Source organism: Rhipicephalus microplus, chromosome X (genome assembly GCF_043290135.1).
Source record: "Rhipicephalus microplus isolate Deutch F79 chromosome X, USDA_Rmic, whole genome shotgun sequence".
Taxonomy (NCBI): domain Eukaryota; kingdom Metazoa; phylum Arthropoda; class Arachnida; order Ixodida; family Ixodidae; genus Rhipicephalus; species Rhipicephalus microplus.
This window is the reverse complement of record NC_134710.1, coordinates 46444852-46467619: the sequence shown is the minus strand read 5'-3', so window position 1 is coordinate 46467619 and position 22768 is coordinate 46444852. Positions and strand designations below refer to the sequence as shown.

At 48.3% G+C, this 22768-nt stretch overlaps 2 protein-coding genes across 3 annotated transcripts in view; both read right to left on the bottom strand.

The window, feature by feature from the left end:
- Positions 1–22768, bottom strand: part of LOC119175892 (BRISC complex subunit Abraxas 2) — a 100633-nt gene that overhangs the window by 49235 nt on the left and 28630 nt on the right. The window contains exon 9 of one of the 2 annotated variants that reach the window (XM_037426921.2): positions 18428–18583. The exons of the other annotated variant lie outside the window; for it this stretch is intronic. Coding sequence (XP_037282818.1) covers positions 18531–18583 — 53 coding nt within the window. The 3' untranslated portion in view covers positions 18428–18530. Of the gene's footprint in view, positions 1–18427; positions 18584–22768 lie in introns of those variants that run through there. 2 annotated transcript variants of the gene reach the window in all.
- On the bottom strand, positions 799–15317 carry LOC142775107 (spastin-like). The gene has a single exon (XM_075876448.1). It carries the CDS (start codon positions 5913–5915, stop codon positions 5244–5246), a length of 672 nt encoding a protein of 223 aa, XP_075732563.1. The 5' UTR covers positions 5916–15317; the 3' UTR covers positions 799–5243.

The following is a 22768-nucleotide window of genomic DNA, read 5'->3' as shown; positions in this document are numbered from 1 at the left end:
CCAAAACAGCTGTGTGAGGGGCGAAGGAGGACATGCCTTTCGCGCATCAATCGTAAGGACCTCAAAACAGTGAACAACTCGTGTGTGCGGGCGTCACTTCTTAATAGGCAAGTTATGTTCCGGATCTCCTCACATTTTCGCTCATGTGAATCGTCGCGGATGGATTCATCAAGCGCGTAGTAAATTTTTGTCGAAGGGTGATGCATCGCATTGAATACATCAAACGCGCATTGCTTTTCAGGAAGGCCCGCTAACCTTTTCGATGACACGAACGCTGACTGGTTGCCGAACACGTTGTTGGGCCCTGGTAGTCTGGAACAGCCGGTGTCAAAATCTGCCCGGTCTGAGCGCCGCAAATTGCGGGCGGCGACAAGCGCAACTGCGAATCATGCGAAGCTGCTTCACCCATTGCTGCATGCGACGCCTTAGACGCGGCCGACACGGAAGATCCGTGTTCCACAGCCAGCACTGCTGCAGGCTGCAGTCTTACTGTGTAAAATGCAGAGCGCACTAAAACTCACCTGACTAAGTACGACGACACTCTGAGAAGGCAACCTATTGGCTTTTATGTACCGTACCCATCCGCTGGTGAAATAATTATGACAGTCTAGCGACTTTTACGCTTTCATCTGGCTAAGTGAAACATGATTCATCAACAGTGTTATGTAACTTACAATGTCGGCGTGGGTGACCGTCGGAAGCAGGCTTGTATCGAGAGCGGCTTGAGCACCAACCAGCAGTTCACGGATCCACGCCGTCTCACAGGGCTATTTTTTCCCCTGTATCTGGCCTGCGTTGGCCCAACAAGTTCGTCAAAGTAAGCAGGACAATGTCCTGTGCGATTCTCCGTAGCCAGACGGGCAAGGCAAACGATGAAAACACACGCACTATGCCAAACGACCCGCCTGCATGCATGGCACGCGGACGTGAACACTGCGCGGCGACAGAGACGTATGAGCCAGCGAGTATAGCGGCCAAAGACACTGCTGGATAAACGAGCTTCAGTTGATGGCGCTTCACTACAACTGTCGTTAACCCGACGTAAAGGCTGTTTATGAGATTGGATAGCCAGCCCTGCAACCACAGTGGACGTTTCACGAACATTACATGTCTACTTGAAAAGCAGTTCCGAGACCTGGCGTGGCTTTACGGTAGAATACTTTATTGCCACGAAGAATGCTGCAGTTCGATTCCTGATTGGAGCATGATGTTTATTCTATGCATTCGTTGGGTCAACGCTGCCGACGCCAGCTTTTAAGGCGAAGCTCCTTAGACAAGATTGCACGAGAAATAGAGTAGGCATATTTTATTAACAGATTAGGTGACACACGCGCGGCGAGGCCCTCAATCACGTTAGATGACACCGAGATGGATTACCTGAGTGCATGCCACTAAAAAGGATCTTTTTCTGCTAATATGCCGTGTGACTTTATTGACCTGCATATAAGTGAGTGCGCTTTTACGAATAAATTTAGTTGATAGTTTGCACTTGTCCTTCTCTCGTGTTTTTTTTCGCGCCATAAGCTCGTTTAAGAATGAAGCAACTCGCCCAACAAGTCACTCTGCTCCTTAGACCTAGTTAGCGTCCATTACACCCAACAAAACCCAAACCAAAACTGAACATTTGCGCAAGAAAAAAATGAAACGACATGTGTATATAATCGACTTTACGCGTAACCAACTATATGACACCACAATACATGATAACCCGCACCGTCCGTATGTACGTCCGTCCATCCGTTTGTGTGTCCTACCATCCACGCATCCGTGCAATGTGCACCCATCTGTCCGTCCGTCCGTCCGTGCACATGTCCACCTATCCGTTCGTCCATGCTTATTTCCTTCCATCTTTCCGTCCTTTATACTATACTCCGTTTCATACATCAGGTGCAACGCTGTGGAAGCTATGGAAGAAGCTCGGCCAGCGAAACGTATAACTCTGCGCGTTTCGTGGTCGCTCGCGTGACATCTGATAAGTGCCGGCGCAGCCTCACGTTTCTTTGTGCCCCCCTTTGGCACGACTGCTGAACAGAAAAAAGTGGGGTGAGCACAAAAGAACGCGGGTACCAAACGACTCTGTGGTGTCCTATCCTGCACTTACCTGCAGTGAAACCGAAGGTAAGGTTGCCGCCATCGTGAAGTACTTAGAGTAGAGGGCCGCTATGTGACGTCAAGTAAAAACGAAGCTATACAGCAACATCATAACAGACGTTCAACGGCGTTTTGTTTGAAAGTCACATAATATAATCAATTACTTTTCGTCGTAATAATGAAAGAGAGAGAGAGAAACATTTATTGAATGAAGCTTGTGGGTGAAGGTGGGAGGGTCCCTTATTCCGAAAGAAAAATTAAATTATTGGTGGTAAGGACATTGAACTATACTTTTTGTTGCGAACGCATCGACTGCAAGAAGTCGCGCTAGCTTTCGCAATGTTGCACATGATGTGTGAAACAGAGTATAGATGACGACTTCAACGTAGACATTATGGAGCTGAGGACTTCGCCCACTCGTCGTCACTCGCTTCGTGAAGATATACCGATTTTCGTTAACGATCTCGAATTATTATTACCAATGTCTGATCGCGCCGTTACTCGGTTTATATAAATTACCAATCACCTTTGGTGCACTGCGCTTAACTACAGTTGATCTTCACCCGACGTGACGGCTGCATCGCAGGAGTACAATGTAATGTTCATAAATTTGGATAGCCATCACTGTATCCCGCCAATCGACGCTTCAGGGACATTGCGGTCTATTTTAAAATCAGTTGCGAGACATGGCGTGGCTCTGTGGTAGGATACTTTGTTGCCGTACGCAGCATGCTGGGGTTCGATTGCCGCTGGAACCCTGTTATTTTTTTTTTTACATTCTTTGGTTCAACGATGCTGATGTCAGCTTTTTGCCAACACGCTAAAATTACCCATGTAATTTCTCGCCATGGCTGGGTAGAAATGAAGAGTCAATCAGCTGCGACACATACGCGGATACCAGTGGCACATGCCCGCCCACGGTTTCACGTGTGCCACAGTCTGGAGGAAAGTGTTTGACGATGTACTCGACAAGATAGCGGCATTGTTTATGTCGTCACCAGCGAGTTGTGTTCGTCAAACCACGTTTCCACACTAATTTTCTTTTATCCCAAGTTAAAGAAGTGATCACGAGAGCACCAAGACGTACAGTGTATACGGTCCACTGTTAGGGGGAACACGCTATAGCGCGCGACCGGCGTTAAGGCCGGCTATCCGCTGGACTGGCGAGATGTGTAAACGCGGAGCACAGAATCCCAAGAGCGGTTCATGCCCTGCGTCATCTGCCACTTCCCCGTCCTAGCGCTGGGCGCGCGCAAACGCCGGGCTATGTAGGTGCTGGCTATGCTTCTTGAATAAAGCACCAATTTTCTTATTTGTTATCAAAGGCAGTCGGCTAGTTCGAGCGTCGTTTAAAGCTTACGACTAGCGTTTTGGTGAGCATTGACACTACATATAGGTTACGCAAGTGATGGGCTAGCTTCCTAGTCGATTTCACAGAATTCCACAGCTGGGGGCCTAATTCCTCGATGAACCAAATTTAGGTAGCTTAGATGAGTCATGGCCAAGGTACCTGAGGATGACAGGCTTCTCATAGTCGGGCTCTACACTAAAAAAAATGCAGTCAGCGTGCTGTCGCCGCCGTGGTCAACAGGCCACTGAAGACGGTGAAAGTGCTCATGTGCCCCCCCCCCCCCCCGTCACCTGACTTGAACGTAATTGAAAATGTGTGGGGCAGAATGAAATAATTTCGCTCTCTCATCAAACTCTCCGCGTGAAATCTGCGGATGATTTATGGGCTGTGGGCACGGAAGATATATGTACAGGGCTCCGCCTGCAAGGATGAAGGCCGTACTTGACGCTGGAGGTGACATCACCCGATACTGAAGGGCGCTTTTGTTTTAGCGGTAAGAGGCCGTATATGTGGCCTGGTTCATCTTTTGTCACAAAAATATGACGAATAAATTTTATCTTTCGTGTTTACTCTAATGCATAGTTTTACGCACTTCATTTCTCATGCGGGTACATATTGCGCAGTACCTTTCATAAAAGTGTATGTTATCGCGTATACTCGAAATACGAAGTTTCTTCCACTGTTGCTTCAATAATCAAAACCTCGCACGATTTAGAACGTTAACACCAATATTTGCCGGGATATAGCAAGCTGGAGAGATGACGTCAGGGATCGAGCCGTATTGAGAGACTTTGAAGAGATTTCATCCTTTTCTTCGCTCGCCACGATGGCATAGGGGTTATGGTGCTCCACTGCTGACCTGCAGGTCACGGGATCACATCCCGGTCGTGGCAGCCGCATTATCGGTGGAGGCGGGAATATTCGAGGCCCGTGTATTTTGATATAAACCCAATGTGGTTGAAATTTGTAGAGCCTTTCGCTGCGTATAGCTCATAAACACAGCGCTGTTCAGCGATGTTATACCCCGACATTAATTATTATTAAACGTTTATTAACATGTTTCCAAATATAATCGCATAGCTTTTTATAGTATTTCTCCTTTGGTCAAAATTCCACCGCTGTGGGCGTGAATCGCATCGTTTCAGAACTGGCGAGATACCGCAGCAAGAAACAACCCGAACATTTTGTGTGCCTGCTGATTATCATCAGACCAGCGGCGACATGCATCGTTACGCGGGAAAACGAAAGCGGTCGGCAAGCGCAGGGGCGGAAAGTATAGGAGACGAAACCCGACGTGCGCCGCCTTTGCGCTTTTATGCGCGTGCGCCACGTTTACAAATATCGAACACGCGAAAACGCCACGCTTTCGCGTGTTCCCCTTAACAGTGAACCATACTATACGGCTAGATAGATAGACTGACGCCAAAATTGCTTGCAATATGTGAAAACGCTCCAGAAAGCCCGCTTTTCTAGGGGTTTTTTTCTTCTTCAATACTCTACAGATGAATGCGATTATGACAAGACCGGAGAGGTTGTTAAAATTAAAAATTAGTCTGCAATGTGTGTGCTTCGGATCGGGTAGTTGGCGACCAGCTAACACGAAGCAGCGAGATCATGACAGAGTGCGGTGACGGCCGAGCAAAGGTTGCTGCAAAAATGATGCAACAAGAGAAAAACAACAGAAAACAAAAGCAACGTGCATGAGGAGTTTAATTGCTGCTAATGAATACAAAGCTTCCTGTCATTGTAGCAAACAAGAAAAAAAATGTGACAAGAATGACGGTGGCCTCGCCGAGTCGCGTCAAACAGAGATGTCACCAAATTTCCGATTAAACTGCTCGCATAACTCGAGGCTCTCCGACGACTCATAGCCGCGGACCTTCTCTAGCGGCGTGATGAAGTCCTCCAGTGTGACGTTTCGCAATTTTTGGGCATTGAGGCGTCGGACTTCCTCAAGACTGAGCCCTCGTGTGGCACCTAGCGCAGCTTCTTTTGCTAATGCCGTAAGGTCACTTCCAGGGAAGCCGCTCGTCACCCTGGCCAAATACTTGAGCTCTTGAATGGATAGCGGGCTGTCCTGCTTGATTAGAATGTTTTCGAGAAGCACAAGCCGCGCATCTTCATCCGGTAGCGTGACGTATACGCGCTTCGTGAAACGCCTCAGTGCAGCGTCGTCCAGCTCCTGAGGCTTATTCGTGGCTGCGATCACGACAACCCGCTCTTTACCGCCAGTGCTGAGCCCGTCGAATTGAGCGAACAGTGTGGTTTTCAGTTTGCGCGATGCTTCACGCGTTGCTCCTAGCACATCGTCCACATCGTCAATGAAGATTATGCTGGGCTGTAGTTGTCGCGCAGCTGAGAACATGCTTTGTATGAGCTTCTCTCCTTCATCAACATGTCTTGATGCTAGTGATGATGCAGTGATGTTTAGCAATCTGCTGCCGGTTTCATACGCCAACGCTTTCACCAACATCGCTTTTCCATTTCCCTGGGGGCCAAAGAGTAAGAGACCCTTTGGCGGTGCCCTGAGGCCAGTAAACAGCTGTGGCCGATCTAGGGGTAGAACAAAACTTTATTTAAGAACCTGTTTCGCCACTTCCTGACCGGCAATGTCGCTGAACAGCAGCTCAGGCTCACCGTCGGCGATCTCGACACCCTTGACTGTCGACACACGTCTTTCTCTCATGCCGCCGAAACAAGACGTTCCTCGGGAACCACGTTTCCCTGCTGTAGAGCGTGGCTCCGGACTCCTGGTCTGCTTTGCGATCTCATTGAGTTTTTCTAGGCGTCGGCTCACTGCAGTTGTGGTAGAGTAGGCACCGTTCGCAGCTGGCCTGGACAGACGCGACAGTAACTTGACTGGCGTCCGGGCAACCCCGACCTTCGTTTTCCGTAGGCGCGTCTGCAGGGATTGCGGAGCGACTGCCCACGTCGCCGATGCCTTGTAGCGCCGATGCATGTCACTGCTGATTTTAGTTGCACCATCTCCAAGGTGCTCTACCTGTACCATGCTTTCTAAAAAGGAAAGTCTATCTTTGGCCATTTTTAACATCACCTTCATCTCGCCCGTGAGCGCGTGAGCCTTCTCCCACGCAGGGCCTGTTCCCATGCGAGAAGTTGACGGCGATTCATCTCCTCAGTTCTTCCATACCCCTGCAGTAGAGGTCGATAGTCAATTCCTTAAAATGGGGGTTCTCTACAGATTCTTCATTTCCTTCGTCCCATTTCAGGGCCTTTGAGATGTATCTAGACGCCCGCTTCTGGTGACGAGTTTGTCGGATGAACGCAGATGGATCCGGCTCCACACTGGATCCCGGAATCGAGCCTAAGCTGCCAGCTGACACTGCTTGGGGTATTCCGTGGTAAGCTCTGCGCCCACCGCAGAAAACGTAGACGGCGAACGCGCTCGTGCCTACCATTTTCAAAAGCCGCCATACCAAGAGTACGGGGTAGAACGCGCAGCTGCCTAAGGATGTCAGCGTGCCTTGTCGGCGAGTCTCTGCGCCGGCTTCGGGAGAAACACCCGGTGCGGTTGCGGGCGTCGTCATGCTTCCTTGGAGCTTCTGTGACTCTCGGTCCGCTTGTTGCTTGTTAGCCTCGACTCAATGGAGAAAGAAGACTCACGTGATCTCGAGCGGCGCGGCTGGCGTGAGAGGCACAGAAAAGAAAAAGAAGTGTCTACTGCGGTTTGTAATTTCACTCGAGATTCGAAGCGTATTCCATTTTAATCTGGACTAAAACGCCTATTGTCAACGCAATGTCTAAAAAAATATTCGAAATTGTTATAGAACCAGGTTAATACGACAGTCTGGTCGCACACTAAGAACCGCATTGATATTATATTGCCTTGTACTCTTTTTTATTTATTTGTTCATCACTGAACATTGTTCACTTACTTTGTAAACTTTAAACTACGAAATCGTGGCTGAGCCTCATAGTGGGTATGTGCCATATTGATCTCCAGGTTCAAACCATTCAACTTACCAACCTGTCCGCAACAGGCGAAAATCCAGTTGGCCACGCGCCACTATCTCCACATTACTCATGTCCGGCAGTTTGGCAAAGGTGGGATAGTAAGCAAATCGCCGGGCCAGGCTTGTGTGTACGAACTTGGGAAATGCTCGACATTTGGATCGATGCAAGTGAGTGCTTTCCACGACCTGCTATATAAACATCCGACCTGCTCATGGCGTCGCTCCCCCTGTCGTCACATTTGCTTTTGCTTGTTTAGTTTTTTTGGTTCTCGAAACGGCCACAGCACGCCGTCGCGCCACCACTAACCCACATCGTGTTAGCGGCCACTTCATACATTCTCCGTACGCTCCCAGTGCGACAGGTGCTCCTTTGTGAAGCTGTTGCGTGTAATCAGTTGCTATACATAGTCGGCAACATCGTCAAGGTGATGGCAGCAGTATAATACCATTTTCTGCGACGGTATACTGCTGCGTTCGTTACTGCAGGTCCAGCGGGCGACTTTCTAGGAAGAGAACGACGTCAGTGTCGGCCGCGCTAGTGATGGCTGATTGGGAGAATGAGCATTTGGGTACACTTTGGAAGTTAATTAAACTATATTTTGAACGTTTGTTGCGTCCGACCCTTCGTGTGGGGTGTCCTTGCATACAGAGAAAACCCACGACAGGCTTGTTATATGTAGCCTCAAAGTTTGGTGTCACCACCCCTTTAAATGATGCTTTAAACTCGAGGAGTTGATTAAAATATTTTGCCATCTGCCCCCTCACACCAAATTCCACTTCAGGAGAACCTTTTTCCTGCCACAAAAATCAGAATGTCTATTCCATCACTGATAATGACTGCACATTCAATGTTGGAAATGTTAACTAGAATGTGCCTGCCAAATGCAGGTGTTTCAGTGTATGCTGAGTAAAATAAACTCATTTAAATTGAGAACTTGCTTCTTAATTCTGCTTCTTGCAGTGGGAAAGCTCGCACAGGTACCGGCAATAGCTTCCCAGGAATCCACTTTTGTTTCTTCAGCACCAAGCATGCAATTTATGAACTTGTGTAGTAGTGAAATATATATGGGACTTGTCTAGTAAATTGCCAGGGTGAATGTGTAAACAGCATTGAAATTTCGTTCTTCGAAATTATTGCCAAACAGGCCTTCAGGATGCATAATGTGCATGATGTCAACCAAGAAATTTGGAAATGCAACCATTGATAAGAAACAGTGCATGCATAGTAGGTATTGCTGCGTAGGTTAACATAGTTTAGCAAACTGTAAAACTTGTTGGTAGATATAAAATTACGTGATACAAGAAAGTGATATTGCGAAGTGGATAGCCGGAATAGATAAAATGATAAGGAGAGCAACTGACCAAGTTGGGTTTGTCTCGTAATGATTTTATATGAAGCATATTCTCAAGACGGTGTACCAGCAGTCATGAGAACGCGTGGTGGCCCCGCCGATGCAAGATACGTGGTAATTTTATTGAAGGCGGATCAACGTTTCAACTGACTGTAACCGCGATGACTAAATTTAGATGGTGGACGTTTTGAAAATGCTCTTGGCGCGAACTGTCGTTGTAGCGGCAAGCCGCTACGTTGCTAAAACCACAGTCCCTTAATACTCTGCTAAAACTTTGACATGTGCAAGGGCCGCACGTTTACGTCGCCTTAAGTTTGCTTGACCCTGACGGTTACAATTATCGCTCCTCACACACCCTTCACATCTGGACAGCGTGGGAATGGTGTGTCTTGAAACAGCAGTTCTTGCAGCGGCAACGAGTTGGTCCTGAAGACAAGCGACAGCGTAGGTCCAGCAGGGCAGAGTGCCCTGCGGAAACTCCTGCTTCAAGATGTGCCGTCAACCCTTGAATTACCTTTCCTCAGCTGATGCAAGGCTCCGCGAAGCGAAGTTAGAAATGTAACGGTTGCATTCCCCACTTCATTTTTAGTATATTATTTGTTTTTGCGGCCTACGTGTTCCCGACCGTCAGTTGGCCGTCTGACGGAAAGTCGGCTGATCAACACCAATTCCACTCGACTCCTGTGCTCATTATGACCAGCGGGTTGCCTCGCGATATTAAACCCCGTGAATCAGTCAGCGCATGCGTTAAAAAGCACACGCACGCACGCGCGCGCGCGCACGCACGCACGCACGCACGCACGCACACACACACACACACACACACACACACACACACACACACACACACACACACACACACACACACCATGGCGCGGGGACTTTGCCGCGCGCTCAATGTAAACGACGGCGCATCGTCTGCTATGTGGGTAAGTTCTGGCGGCATCTGGGGGCAATTTCGGTCCCTACACATCAATTTTTAGGCCCATGCACCGCCGTAAGGGAGCGCGCCGGTGAGCAGGTCGGGAACGTCAGGAAGCCTCTAGGGAACACAGACATGCTAAGCAGCGGGGTGAACCGACAGATGATGTTGAAAGAAAATGGGAAACCTTTCTAAGCTGTAGAAGGGATGCATCCCTTCTTATCAATGAAAATATTAGAAGAAAGGGAGCTCAGTGGCTGGCAGAAGTACATAAAAAAATAGAAAGGCAGCTGCGAAATTTCGGAACCATCTCAACTCCCTAAGAAATGAGACGAGTCTAGAGAAGAGTTTTATAACTACAGCCCAAGGTGCTAGGCTAGAAGGGGAGGAAGCTATTGAATATATAAGAACATGGGTGACAGGAAAATTTCAACAAAGAAGTACTTTAAGCACCACAATAGACAAGGACGAGTCAAGTGGTGAAATGGCTCCATTTTCACAACGAGAGTGGGAAAGGGCTGAGAAAAGGGTTCCTAGTAGTACATAAACAGGCCCAGATGGCATTCCAATTATGCTGATAAAGACATTAGGTTCGAAGTCTAAGCAGGCTTTGAGAGAGGCAGTGAGTAAAATAATAATCGATGGTGAAGTTCCCGATGGATGGAAACTTAGCAGAATGAGCATGATCTATAAAGGAAAGGGGGACAAAGCTGACATAAACAACTACCGTCCTATAACAGTGACATCAGTGGTCTACAGGCTGGCGATGTAGATTATAAAGGAAAGACTGCAGGCATGGATAGAGGATGAGGGGGTGCTGGGGGAACTGCAGAATGGGTTTCGGAAACACAGGAGGTTGGAAGACAATCTGTTCTCACTGACGCAGTGCATCGAAATAACAGAAAAGGAACACGGGCCCCTGTGGCTAGCATTTTTGGATATCAAGGGAGCGTACGATAGCGTGGTTCAAGAGAAATTGTGGGGAATACTGGACACACTAGGCGTGGAACATGTAGTCGCTAATCTTTTAAACGGTGTCTATAAAGGTAACAAGGTAGTTATAAAGTGGGAAAAACAGGTATCAAAGCCTGCAGAGGTAAAACGGGGGTTTAGGCAGGGGTGTCCCCTGTCACCCTTATTATTCATGATGTACCTACAAGGATTAGAGGCCAAATTAAAGGGAAGTGGACTGGGCTTCAACCTCTCTTCAGTCAAACAAGGAAAACTTATTGATCAGGCACTACCAGCATTAATGTACGCAGATGATATAGTGCTAATGGCCAACAACAAGGAAGATTTGCAGAGATTGATGGACATCTGCGGTAATGAGGGAGATAGGTTAGATTTTAGGTTCAGTAAGGAAAAATCAGCAGTCATGATTTTCAATGACAACGAAGGTAGTGAGCTTAGAATACAGGAGGTCACGCTAGAGATAACAGATAAATATAAATATCTGGGCGTATAGATAAGCAATGGGACCGAGTACCTGAGGGAACACGAGATATACGTGACGACTAAAGGTAACAGGAATGCAGCAGTGATGAAAAATAGGCACTGTGGAATTACAATAGGTATGATGTTGTGAGAGGAATATGGAAAGGGGTCATGGTTCCTGGGCTGACGTTCGGCAATGCGGTCTTGTGCATGAGATCAGAAGTTCAAGCAAGATTAGAAATTAAGCAACGTGGAATAGGTAGGCTTGCTTTAGGAGCTCACGGGAATACACCAAATCAGGGAGTACAAGGCAATATGGGATGGACATCATTTGAGGGCAGGGAAGCTAGCAGCAAGATAAAATTTGAGAAGCGATTGAGAGAAATGGGGGAGGAGCGTTGGGCTAGGAAGGTTTTCAGCTACTTGTACATGAAGAATGTCGATACGAAATTGAGGAAGCGAACCAGGAAATCGACTGGTAAATACTTAGAAAACAGCAGGTGGCCAAACCAAAAAGAACTATCAGTTAAGAAGAAAGTGAAGGAAACGGAGACTGACATGTGCAGAATGGGCATAATTAAGAAGTCTATTGCATGATTAAGGCATGATTAAGGCATGATTAAGAGATCTATCGAACTTTTAAGTAGGAAATTGCCAAGGAAAGGATCTATGATAATACTCGGGGTAGTTCTCTACTGTTTGAGGCCAGGACGGGAGTACTGCGAACCAAGACATATCGGGCCAAGAACGAAGGGGTAGACACAGTATGCAGTGCGTGTGGAAAGGAAGAAGAAACTGCCGAACACTTGATAATGTTCTGTAAAGGGCTTCACCCTATAGTTCAGGATGATGGCGCAGAGTTTTTCAAAGCACTGAGGTTTAGGGACCGGGAGGGCAAAATAGACTTTAAGCGGGTAGACTTAACTAGAAGGAGGTTATCTGATTGATGGCTAAAGTCAAGGCACAAGTGAAAAATAAACTCTTCACTGCAAAATACGAATCCTCAAACTCACTTTTTAAAGAAAAAAAAATAAATCTAGTTTTTGGTTCATTAAGTATTACGGCTTGGTGGCGCTAGCCACCGCCCGATCTAAAGGGTACAGCCATATTCATCCATCCATCCATTCATCCGGAAGTTTATATACATAGTGTTCAATCGATGTGACTCCCGCCGTTGTTGCCATCTCTCGCCATTCCTGGGTACCTACGGCAGTTCGCGTGCTGCAGCGCGGTTTGTTGGGGGCTCGTCATCTGTTGCTGTGTGCAACAGATGACGAAAAGGAAAGCATGTTGAAAGGAAAGCATTGTGGTTTTTTGTTGTCGTACTTTGACGAGCTCATCGGATCAGGAAGGTCTCGTTCACTCGATACAAGACCAGAAAATCAAGATGTGCGACACGTATACAAGCCACCGCGTACACCGGCTGCTCGCCACGACCTACGATGGCCCATTACCTCGCTATCACTACAAACACCACAAATCGCATGGCCCAAGAACAAGTGAAAGCCCAAAGTCTCTCGAGCCGCAATTTTAAGAGTGGGTGAGCGAAGCGCAGCAGGTCCCATCGAAAACGAGTCGTGCAGAGCTAGGCAAGTTTACAAGAGATATAATAATAATATTATGAGACCACGTCCGGTACGGCAGCAACCAGGTTATCTTTTTTTAATCCAGACGCACGAGCCAGAGAGCCAGCCCGCGTGACATACGATGATGATCACTACAATGGTTTGGTCATACAGATGAAGATGAAGTACATAGTCAGCGCTCACACTATTTTCCTCCCTTCGCGAAAGAGGGCAGCAAGTTAGAAAGGGTTGGGACGCCGAATATATCGTTTCAGTCAAGAGACGTGGGCGATCTCGGTGTGGCGGCGACGACGATCAGAAGGCGCTTTTACAGGAGCAACGCGATAGTTCACTTCAGATGTTCGTTCCAAGACGGTGTATGGACCGAGATACCGGTGAAGGAATTTTTCGCAGAGCCAAGGTACACGAACAGGTGTCCACAAAAGGACTTCGTCGCCTGGGCGGAACACAACAACTCGACGTTTCGCATCAAGGTCGATTTTTCTCTTGTCCTGAATGGTAGCAGTGTTGGTGCAGGCGATTTCACGGCAGCGGGCAACGCGAGCGGCGAACTCTTCCGGGAGAGATGAAGATGGATTGGAAGATGTAAACAAAAAGGTGGTGTCCAGAACAAGAGTCGTTGCACGGCCATACACGAGAAAAGGGCTGAAATTCGTTGTACGCTGTATGGCAGTGTTATATGCGAACGTGACAAAAGGAAGTATTGTGTCCCAGTTTTTGTGATCTAGTTGCACGTACATAGAGATCATGTCGGACAAAGTTCGGTGAAAACGCTCAGTCAGACCATTAGTTTCTGGGTGATACGCTGATGTGGTCTTGTGGATGGTGTTAGAGGCCTGTAAGACTCCAGCAAGGACATGTGAAAGAAATGTCTTGCCACGGTCGCTAAGGAGCACACGCAGTGCGCCATGTCGTAAAATAATGGCGCGAAGGAAAAAATCGGCTACTTCAGAGGTAGCACCAGATGAAAGAGCTGCCGTCTCCGCGTAGCGAGTAAGGTGGTCTATGGCAGTAACAATCCAACGAAACAATTTCACAGAAACAGGCTGTAAATTAGCTGGACGAGACGGAGGAGTTGTAGCGTTCCGACGACAAGCAGTTTCCCCTACAAAAACTGCACCTTCTAGTTTTCCGAGTCCCGAGAGATCGGAGCGGGACGCAAGGGTGATGACGTACGCCGAAACGGTGACGGAGAACGGCGACGAGATGAACGAGAAGGATGAGGCCCAGCATGAGATCGTGGAGGGGAGGGCGACTGACGGAAGGTGGATGGATACGGTGCGGGATCGTATTCATCGGGTCTCGGGGAAAAGTCTCTCTCGTAAGCTGAGTAACCACGTCGTTCATCCTGCTGACGGCGGCGGCAGAAACGGGATATATGACCCCTTATGCCACAGTAGAAGCAGATGGGGCGGGGAGGACGCCATGTAGAATAGTGGCGTGGCTTTGGCGCTTGCGTTGTCATCGCAGCCACATGGTCGCATCCGACGTCCGCAGGCACGGTTGGAACTGGTGCAGGGGCCCGCGATGCAACTTCTGCGTACGAAGGCACTGGGAAGCGCACAGGAGAGGGGGCATGTGCTGCGCTTGTCATTGATGCCAGTTCGTCCTTGATTATCTCTCGCAGGTTGGGAGGAGGTGTGTGGACAGACGCAACGGTAGGGTTGCCTGGAATAAGGCCGTGAAGTTCTTCTCTGACAATTGTGCGGATAAGGGCCCGCAATTCATGCTCTTTGGTAAAGCGAGCGTCGCAGGAGGCGTGTGGAAGGCGCATGGAATGAAGCGTGTCCAGGCGTTGGAATGTAGTGATGACGTCCCGGACGGTAGTCGGATTCTGAATCACGAGAGCATTGAAGGCCACAGAGTTAATACCTTTCAGTAGATGTCGGATGCGATCGGCCTCCGTCATGTCATTTTGTGCTCGGCGACAGAGAGCCAGAATATCTTCAATGTAGGACGTATACGATTCGTCGTCCCCTTGGATGCGGGTTGCGAGCTTCTGTTTCGCTACTACAGAACATCCTGCAGACGTGCCAAATACCTGACGGAGATGCCCCGTGAAGGCCCACCGATTGGAGAAGTCGCTCTCGTGGTTGTAATACCAGGTTTTAGCGACGCCATCGAGGTAAAAAGGAACGTAGCGCAGTTTGTGCGCCTCGTCCCAATAATTACAAACGCTTGTTCGATCATAACTGTCGAGCCATTCTTCGACGTCTTCGTTGCGAAGGCCGGAGAATACCGGAGGGTCTCGATGAGAGGTACTCACGGTGTAGTGAAGCCTAAGTGGCTGAGAAGGAGCGGTTGCAGCAGTGGGGGGTTGGGTTCTGCCATCGCTGTTGCTTGAGGGCACAACCGTCGACCAGACCGGAGCTCCAGGGGTGACGGGTAGAGCAGGAGGACGTGGGAACCAAAGCACGCTCCACCACTTATGAGACCACGTCCGGTACGGCAGCAACCAGGTTATCCTTTTTTAATCCAGACGCACGAGCCAGAGAGCCAGCCCGTGTGACATACGATGATGATCACTAAAATGGTTTGGTCATACAGATGAAGATGAAGTACATAGTCAGCGCTCACAATTAAATTATATTGCTGCGGCCCACACCACCAAAGTAGCAGCGTCCCCCCCCCCCCCCCCAAGTGTTTTAAACAGTGCTGATGTTGAGCCTATTTGATTGAAATTTGTGGAAACAGACGAGAAAAATATTATGCGAGGCAGATAGAGACTTCGCGTGGTGCATGCCGCGGTAATGCCGGTCATCACTTTTTTTTTGCGTATGTTTTGACACCTTTTTCACCTTGTATTTTACTTTTTTATACGCTAATGTACAGTGGAGTCCCTGAAAATGATGAAGACCGTGTTAAGAAATTAATTGACCAACTTTTCCAAGTCCTGACTCCCCAATCAAACCGATCGGCTATATTTCTAAGTGAACTAATATTGTTTCGCATCCATTTTCACAGTTTGTTTCAATGCACTACCCGAATTTTTGCGATCGCCATCAAGATTTTAACCACTTCCCTGACACGCTGATTGTGCTCGCAGTGGTCGCGGACAAGTTTGTATGTACATCAGTATCTTGGTAAGCTATCTCTGTTTGCAGATAAGTCCTTGGCTATAGCACTTACCCGGAATGAACTGACACCTGAAGACGCAAATATCACCAAGTTTCTTCAAGTAGTTTTTTTTTGTTAATCCGCGCCACCCAAACACGCCGGTACTTTTCGGGAAATCGCAATGTGCGTTCTCAATTTTGGGTAATAACTTTCCGCGAAGAAACACCCTGAAGCTCTGCTCCCTCTTCGGGGACTACTAAATCAACTTGCCTCACTAGCAGCCCTCAAACTTGCATCGTGAGGCAAAACTAAATGGGCGCAAGCACGAGGAGACAACACGGCAGTGGTAGGCGACGGAGTTGGTAGGTACCTGGGCATGTAGGCGGCGCATTTCGGAAGTGACGAAGGGGCGCTGCGTGACGCACGTGCACATTATGTATAGAAGGTCATGGTGCTTTCATGCCGCTACACCTTGCCTGCACCAAAGGAATAATTGACCATTTGCGGAAATCTGCAAGGCGGCTTTCCTGCAAGGTTGTTTTCCAACCAAAACGAAAAAAAAAAAAAAAAAAAAAAAAAACTCGTGCCCACACTGCTTTTCTGTGCGTTTACCACTGTGATTTTGCCACTCCTATGCCAGTGAAGGCACGTGAGTGCGTCAAAACGACTTTTGCCCCCAAAAATGACGTGTGGTTGTTCCACCTCGAACGAATCCTCAGATCGCATGGCGGGCAAGACACCTGTCTTTCTGAAGAAGGGAATGGGGGGAAGGCAAAAACACAATGACTAAAAAAAGCAGTCTAGGAACTAGACCTTTTAGTTAGAAAACAACCTTGCAAAAAAGCCAGCTTAGAGATTTGCGCGATGTAGACGCTAGTTTGAGTCTGGCAGAGATACTTGAGAAGCTTTCCACAGATGGTGCGACAGCCATTTATCGGTGCAAGAAAATGTTCAATAATAAACGAGTTTCGACCGACTCCGCCATCGCCACTATTGCCGGTATGTCATGCCCTTGGGAAATCAAAGTGTGGCTTTTGATTTTCAGAGTAGCTACGCTTGTCTCATGCCCATTAGAATGCCGCAACTGCTGGTACTTTGGACATAGTGTGGGAGGTTGCAAAATCTGCCTTGCATTGTTGTACTTGTGGATAGTCACTCCCCGAACGACTGCACTGCTCAGCAGCTCGAACGCTGCCCGTGTGGAGGTGCCCACAAAGTTGATAACCCTACCTGCCCAGCTAGCACTCAACAAATCTAGGTCTTGGATATTATGGACCAAAGGCAGTGCTCACGCAGAGATGCTATTTCAGCGGTAAGGGCAAGAGAACATGGGTATGCTAGCATAACTGCATGACACCAGACATTATTTTGCAAGTGATTGCAGAATCTGTCCTGAAATCTATGGCCAAAATGATGGAACGAATTGTAGAGTGTCTCCGAATGTTTAGTGGTTTATAAGATTCACAAATTCAGCTAATGCCACAAGCGAGTAGTATTCGGACAGTGGGTCGCAGCTGAAACAATCTTCCCACACAAGTATATGACGCACAGATGATGCCCTCGCATGAGGGCCCTTAGTTCCATCTTGCCTAAAAAGAGCGGTAGCTCCTTGAACTAACAAGCCTACACAGCAGATTTGCAGGAATGTGCAAGCATGAATGGTTACCTACAAGCATAGAAACACTGCAGTCTGCAGGCAAACGGTACCCTTACAAACTTTAAATCAAACAAGGCTCTCTAAACAGGCCAAGGCAACAGCTAATATTTTGAAAAAGACAGTAGCTTCTGCGGTACTTTCATCACCAGAAGGTAGACAAAAAGTACTGCAGTGGATTTGCTGATCAGTATTTCCTGCTTCTGCACATTAAAATGTTTTAAATTCTGATTCATCGGAAACTATCATACTACAAGAAACTTGGTTATCTCCTGACAAATTGTATAGTTTGCATAATTAGCAACATTTTCAATTAGACTGTCCATCCAAAGGACAGTCTTGCTTGCTTACTTTTGTATCAAACAGATTCTGTGACAGAGAAAAATATTTCAGCTAATGCCTACAGAAAGCGAAATTTTTGTGGCAGAATCGGCTCTTCTTCCAGGAGGACATTTTTTGTTCTTGTTGAGGCACAGTTTCCTTTGGGTGTACTGTATACACAATAATTAAATTTACAGTTATTCTAAACAGTGGAAAAAAAAGATTATGACAGCTGAAGATTTTAACTTATATTTCACGGGTAATCAGAAGGAATCAAAGTGCAAAATGTCTATAAAACTGGGCAGCCTCGAACAACTTAAATTGATATAACCGTAGGCCCTTAACATATTTAAGGGAGGGGAGGGACTTCAGATCACTACTGTACCTTATGTGTCCGGGCTCATGACTTTCGGTATCATTTTGAGAGACCGTTGAGGCTGGTACAAATAGTGACCACAATCCTGTGGTATTCGAGATCCACTGCTCACAGGACCACGCAAAGTTTAACATCAGTTCATTCATCATTTATAACAGGTTTAAAATGAATTTGACAGCAATTGTTACACTTTTGGCTGATAATCCACGCAGCGTGCGTAATATTTGTGCTTTTCTCGACTTCTCTCTAAAGAGATCGGAGTCGGAGTTACAGGGTGGGAAAGATCCGATGAATCAGGAAAGACGCAGCTTTACATAAAAAAAAGAATGGAGACACTTTTATTGGATGGCTACAATCACACTTTTTTAACCACAGTAATCCTTCCAATGTAAATGTGCACCAAACCAGACTCCTACTTCGAAGTTGTCGAGATGCTCTCCGATGTAGGTGGTGCAGTACTTGGTCCTTCAACAAAGGAACAAAATCATTTTTACTTATGATAGAATATTTAATGCAAAAGTAGACATGTTATGCAGCCAACTCGGTTACATAAGCAAGAAATAATCTTCTGCAGCTTTAGGTGTTAACAAAAATATCACAGTAAACTACCAGGTTTAACTTCAATTTAATGAATACTAACCATTATTACTTGGCCACAGTGAAGTTGAAAAGAAACGTTTCCAACTTGAGATAGACATAAGAAGATTCACTTGTGATTTATAACTACAGCACCATGTTTGAAGAGTTTATTTGTCTTGACACCCTGAGGGTATTTTTTGGTGTCTATTTCTTGGTAGAAGTTCGGGATATATTGCTGCTTATTTCTCATCGATCCCCAATATTCCCGAATTCAAAGTTTAATTATGCATTATTCACGATACTCGAATATTTTAGATGAAAACAAAAACATCAGATTACACAAAATGCATCTTCTTAATGAGAACTAAGGAACAGTGATGTCAAAAAGATAGGGGTGTAGTGGAGCATACGCACCAACGCGTATGCGCCTTCGGAAGACAACAAAAAGCCCGTGCTCTGCTTGCGCGAGAGTTTGTGCCGCCTCTGCCAGACTTGCCGTACGCCCACTTTCCGTTGCGACCTCGCTGCGACTTCTCGGCTCGAATAAACGTCATCACATTTGGTGGAGGTGCTGAGATCCCCAAGAAGACCTGGAGCTCCGCTCTCGCAAGTTGCCTGAAAGACTACCGCGAAACATGACTGACGCAGTCGCCAACCAGCCCGTCCCAGCCCAGCCAGCACCATCGGCTGCCCCGTCGACCTGCCCCGGTGCTACCCGTCAGCGGGACCCACCAATCTTCAGCGGCAGTGGTGAGCAAGACGTCGAAGACTGGCTCTCCTTGTACGAACGCGTGAGTGCCAGCAACAAATGGGACAACGACTCCAAGCTTGCCTATGTCATCTTTTACTTGGCTGACGTCGCCAAGCTATGGTTCACCAACCGCGAAACCGCCATCGCCAGCTGGTCCACCTTCAAGACCCTCGTGACCGAAGCGTTCGGCCGACCAGAGGTCCGCAAGCTCCGCGCTGACCAGCGTCTGCGCCACCGAGCCCAGCAACCTGGTGAGACCTTTACTAGCTATATTGAGGATGTGCTCGACCTCTGCAGGCGTGTTAACTCATCCATGCCTGAAGAAGAGAAAATTCGACATATTCTCAAAGGCATCGAGGATGGCGCATTCCAGATGTTGCTGGCGAAGAGCCCGACCACGGTGGCGGTCCTCGTAAGCCTGTGCCAGAGCTTCGATGAATTGCGTCGTCAGCGTTCCATCGCCCGACAGAGTGTTCCATCACCAGATTCCATCTCGGCCGTCGCACTCGCCAATGGCAACGTTCACCAAGGAACTCTGTCGAACCAGATTAAAGACTTCATCAGGGAGGAAGTCGCCCGACAGCTTTCCCTGCTGCCGCATAGTGACGCGCCCACGACAAGCCTCCCTTCGAATATGCAGCAGGCCATACGGACTGAAATTTGCAATGCACTCCCTACAGTTCCGGCCTCTTACCCGTGCACTTCGGTGCCATCTGATCTCTCAACTGCTGGCTACGCACCAACTGCGCCGCCTTCACCTCTCAGCTACGCAGCTGTGGTCGCGCGGCCCCCACCGCATCCAGTCGCCTTATCGGCTCCAACTCCTCCGGCAGCGCCACCGGTTTACAGGCCCTCACCTCGCTTTTTCCGTCAATCTAATGAGTGGCGCACCCATGACAACCGTCCTATCTGCTTCGCGTGTGGCATCGCTGGCCACATTGCACGCTACTGCCGCCGCCGTCCCACACCTGCGTACGCCTCCTTTGGAACTCCTACCTATGCGTCGCAGCAGGCCACCTCGTCTGCATACGAACAGAGGCACTCTGACTCGGATCGTCGCCCATCAACTTCTCGTTTCCCATCTCCTCGTCGCCGATCACCATCTCCTATGCGTCGTAGACCACCTCCTGAGGAGGGAAACTAATCAGTGCAGTTCCAGAGGCAAGAACTGCAACTTCTGCGCAATTATCAAGGCCTCCATTTTCGCCGCGAAATGTTGTTGATGTCAATGTTGAGGGAGTCGCCACACAAGCGTTAATTGATACTGGGGCCGCCGTTTCTGTGATGAACGCAAAATTTTGTCGCAAACTGAAGAAAGTGACCACATCTCTCTGTGGCATCGTGCTGTCCACGGCTAGCGCGCAACGCATTCAGCCCTCGTCTGTGTGTACGGCGCGCGTCGTCATCCAAGACGTTTTGTACATCGTCCAATTTTTCGTACTACCATCTTGCTCTCATGACCTCATCCTGGGTTGGGATTTCTTATCAGGTCATGAAGCTATCATCGATTGTTGCCGTGCGGAAGTGTCCCTAGTGCCAAATTGTGAGTTTCCATCGCCCGACCATTCACCACTGCTCTGCAAACTCATCGCTGACGACGACATCACCTTGCCTCCGGAAGCTTCAGTCCCTATTAGCCTTTCATGTGTGGCGCAACCTGACGCCACGGTGGTATTTACGCCATCCCCTGTTTTTACTGAACGCAAGGGCATCGTGCTCCCATTTGCCGTTCTTACGATTGCGTCTGGTTTAACCGTAATGCTGGTTACCAACCACTGCAACTACCCCATTGGCTTGCTTCGTGGTGAAACGTTAGGATATGTGCAACCTGTCGACCATATCAATGATATTATTCTTCCCGACGAAACGCCATGTCAGATTGCCGCAATCACTCAGGCGTCTGAGCCATCAAGCTCACCAGCCTTCGACGATGCTATTGACGCAGACCTTCCCCCCTCGCATCGCAGCCAACTTGTTGCTCTCCTTAACAAGTTTCGCTCTTCTTTCGACTTTCAGAAACCTGCTTTGGGCCGCACCACGACTGTCACTCATACTATTGACACCGGCTCACATTCGCCTCTGCGACAGCGTCCTTACCGCGTTTCTGCCGAAGAGCGCCGCGTCATTACGGAGCAAGTAGATGACATGCTTAAACGTGGAGTCATACAGCCTTCTCAAAGCGCTTGGTCGTCACCCGTGGTTCTGGTCAAGAAAAAAGATGGCACCGTTCGATTTTGCGTGGACTATCGCCGCTTAAACAAGATTACAAAGAAAGACGTCTACCCGCTACCACGAATAGACGATGCTCTTGACTGTTTACAAGGCGCCGAGTACTTCACATCCTTGGATCTGCGTTCTGGGTATTGGCAGGTGCCAATGGCTGAATGTGATCGCCCTAAAACAGCCTTTGTAACGCCAGATGGCCTGTATGAGTTCAAAGTCATGCCATTTGGGCTCTGCAACGCGCCTGCGACGTTTGAACGCATGATAGATACCATATTGCGGGCCCACAAGTGGAAAACTTGCTTGTGTTACCTAGATGACATCGTAGTCTTTTCAGCTGATTTCCCGACACATCTTCGTCGTCTCCACGAGGTTCTGGCGTGTCTAGCTTCTGCAGGCCTACAACTTAACACCAAGAAGTGCCACTTCGCAGCCCGCAAACTAACCATCTTGGGACATGTCATCACAAGAGACGGTGTTCTTCCGGACCCCGATAAGCTTCGAGCTGTCGCTGACTTCCCCATGCCCACATCACTGAAAGCCCTAAGAAGTTTCGTTGGTCTTTGCTCTTACTTTCGTCGCTTCGTGCGCAACTTCGCGTCCATCATTGCACCTCTGACTAGTCTGCTTTCCAACAGCAAAGGTATATCTGCATGGTCACCTGCATGTGACGACGCATTTCACCAGCTGCGCCGCCTGCTGACCTCGCCACCTATTCTTCGCCACTACGACCCCACTGCTGCCACAGAAGTTCACACTGATGCAAGCGGCGTTGGTCTTGGCGCAGTTTTGGCACAACGGAAAGGTACCCAAACCGAATACGTAGTCGCTTATGCAAGTCGCGCTCTTAAGAAGGCTGAATTGAATTACTCCGTGACAGAGAAGGAGTGTTTGGCCATAATCTGGGCGCTTACGAAGTTTCGCCCGTACCTTTACGGCCGTCCTTTCGATGTGGTCACAGACCACCACGCTCTATGTTGGCTGTCCACCTTGAAAGACCCGTCCGGACGTCTGGGCCGTTGGGCACTTCGATTGCAGGAATACGACATCCGTGTCGTATATCGTTCCGGTCGCAAGCATGCGGACGCCGATGCACT

Bases quoted from the DNA above. Each gene is read 5' to 3' on its own strand.
- LOC142775107 (XM_075876448.1), bottom strand. From the start codon at position 5,915: ATGTTGGTGAAAGCGTTGGCGTATGAAACCGGCAGCAGATTGCTAAAC.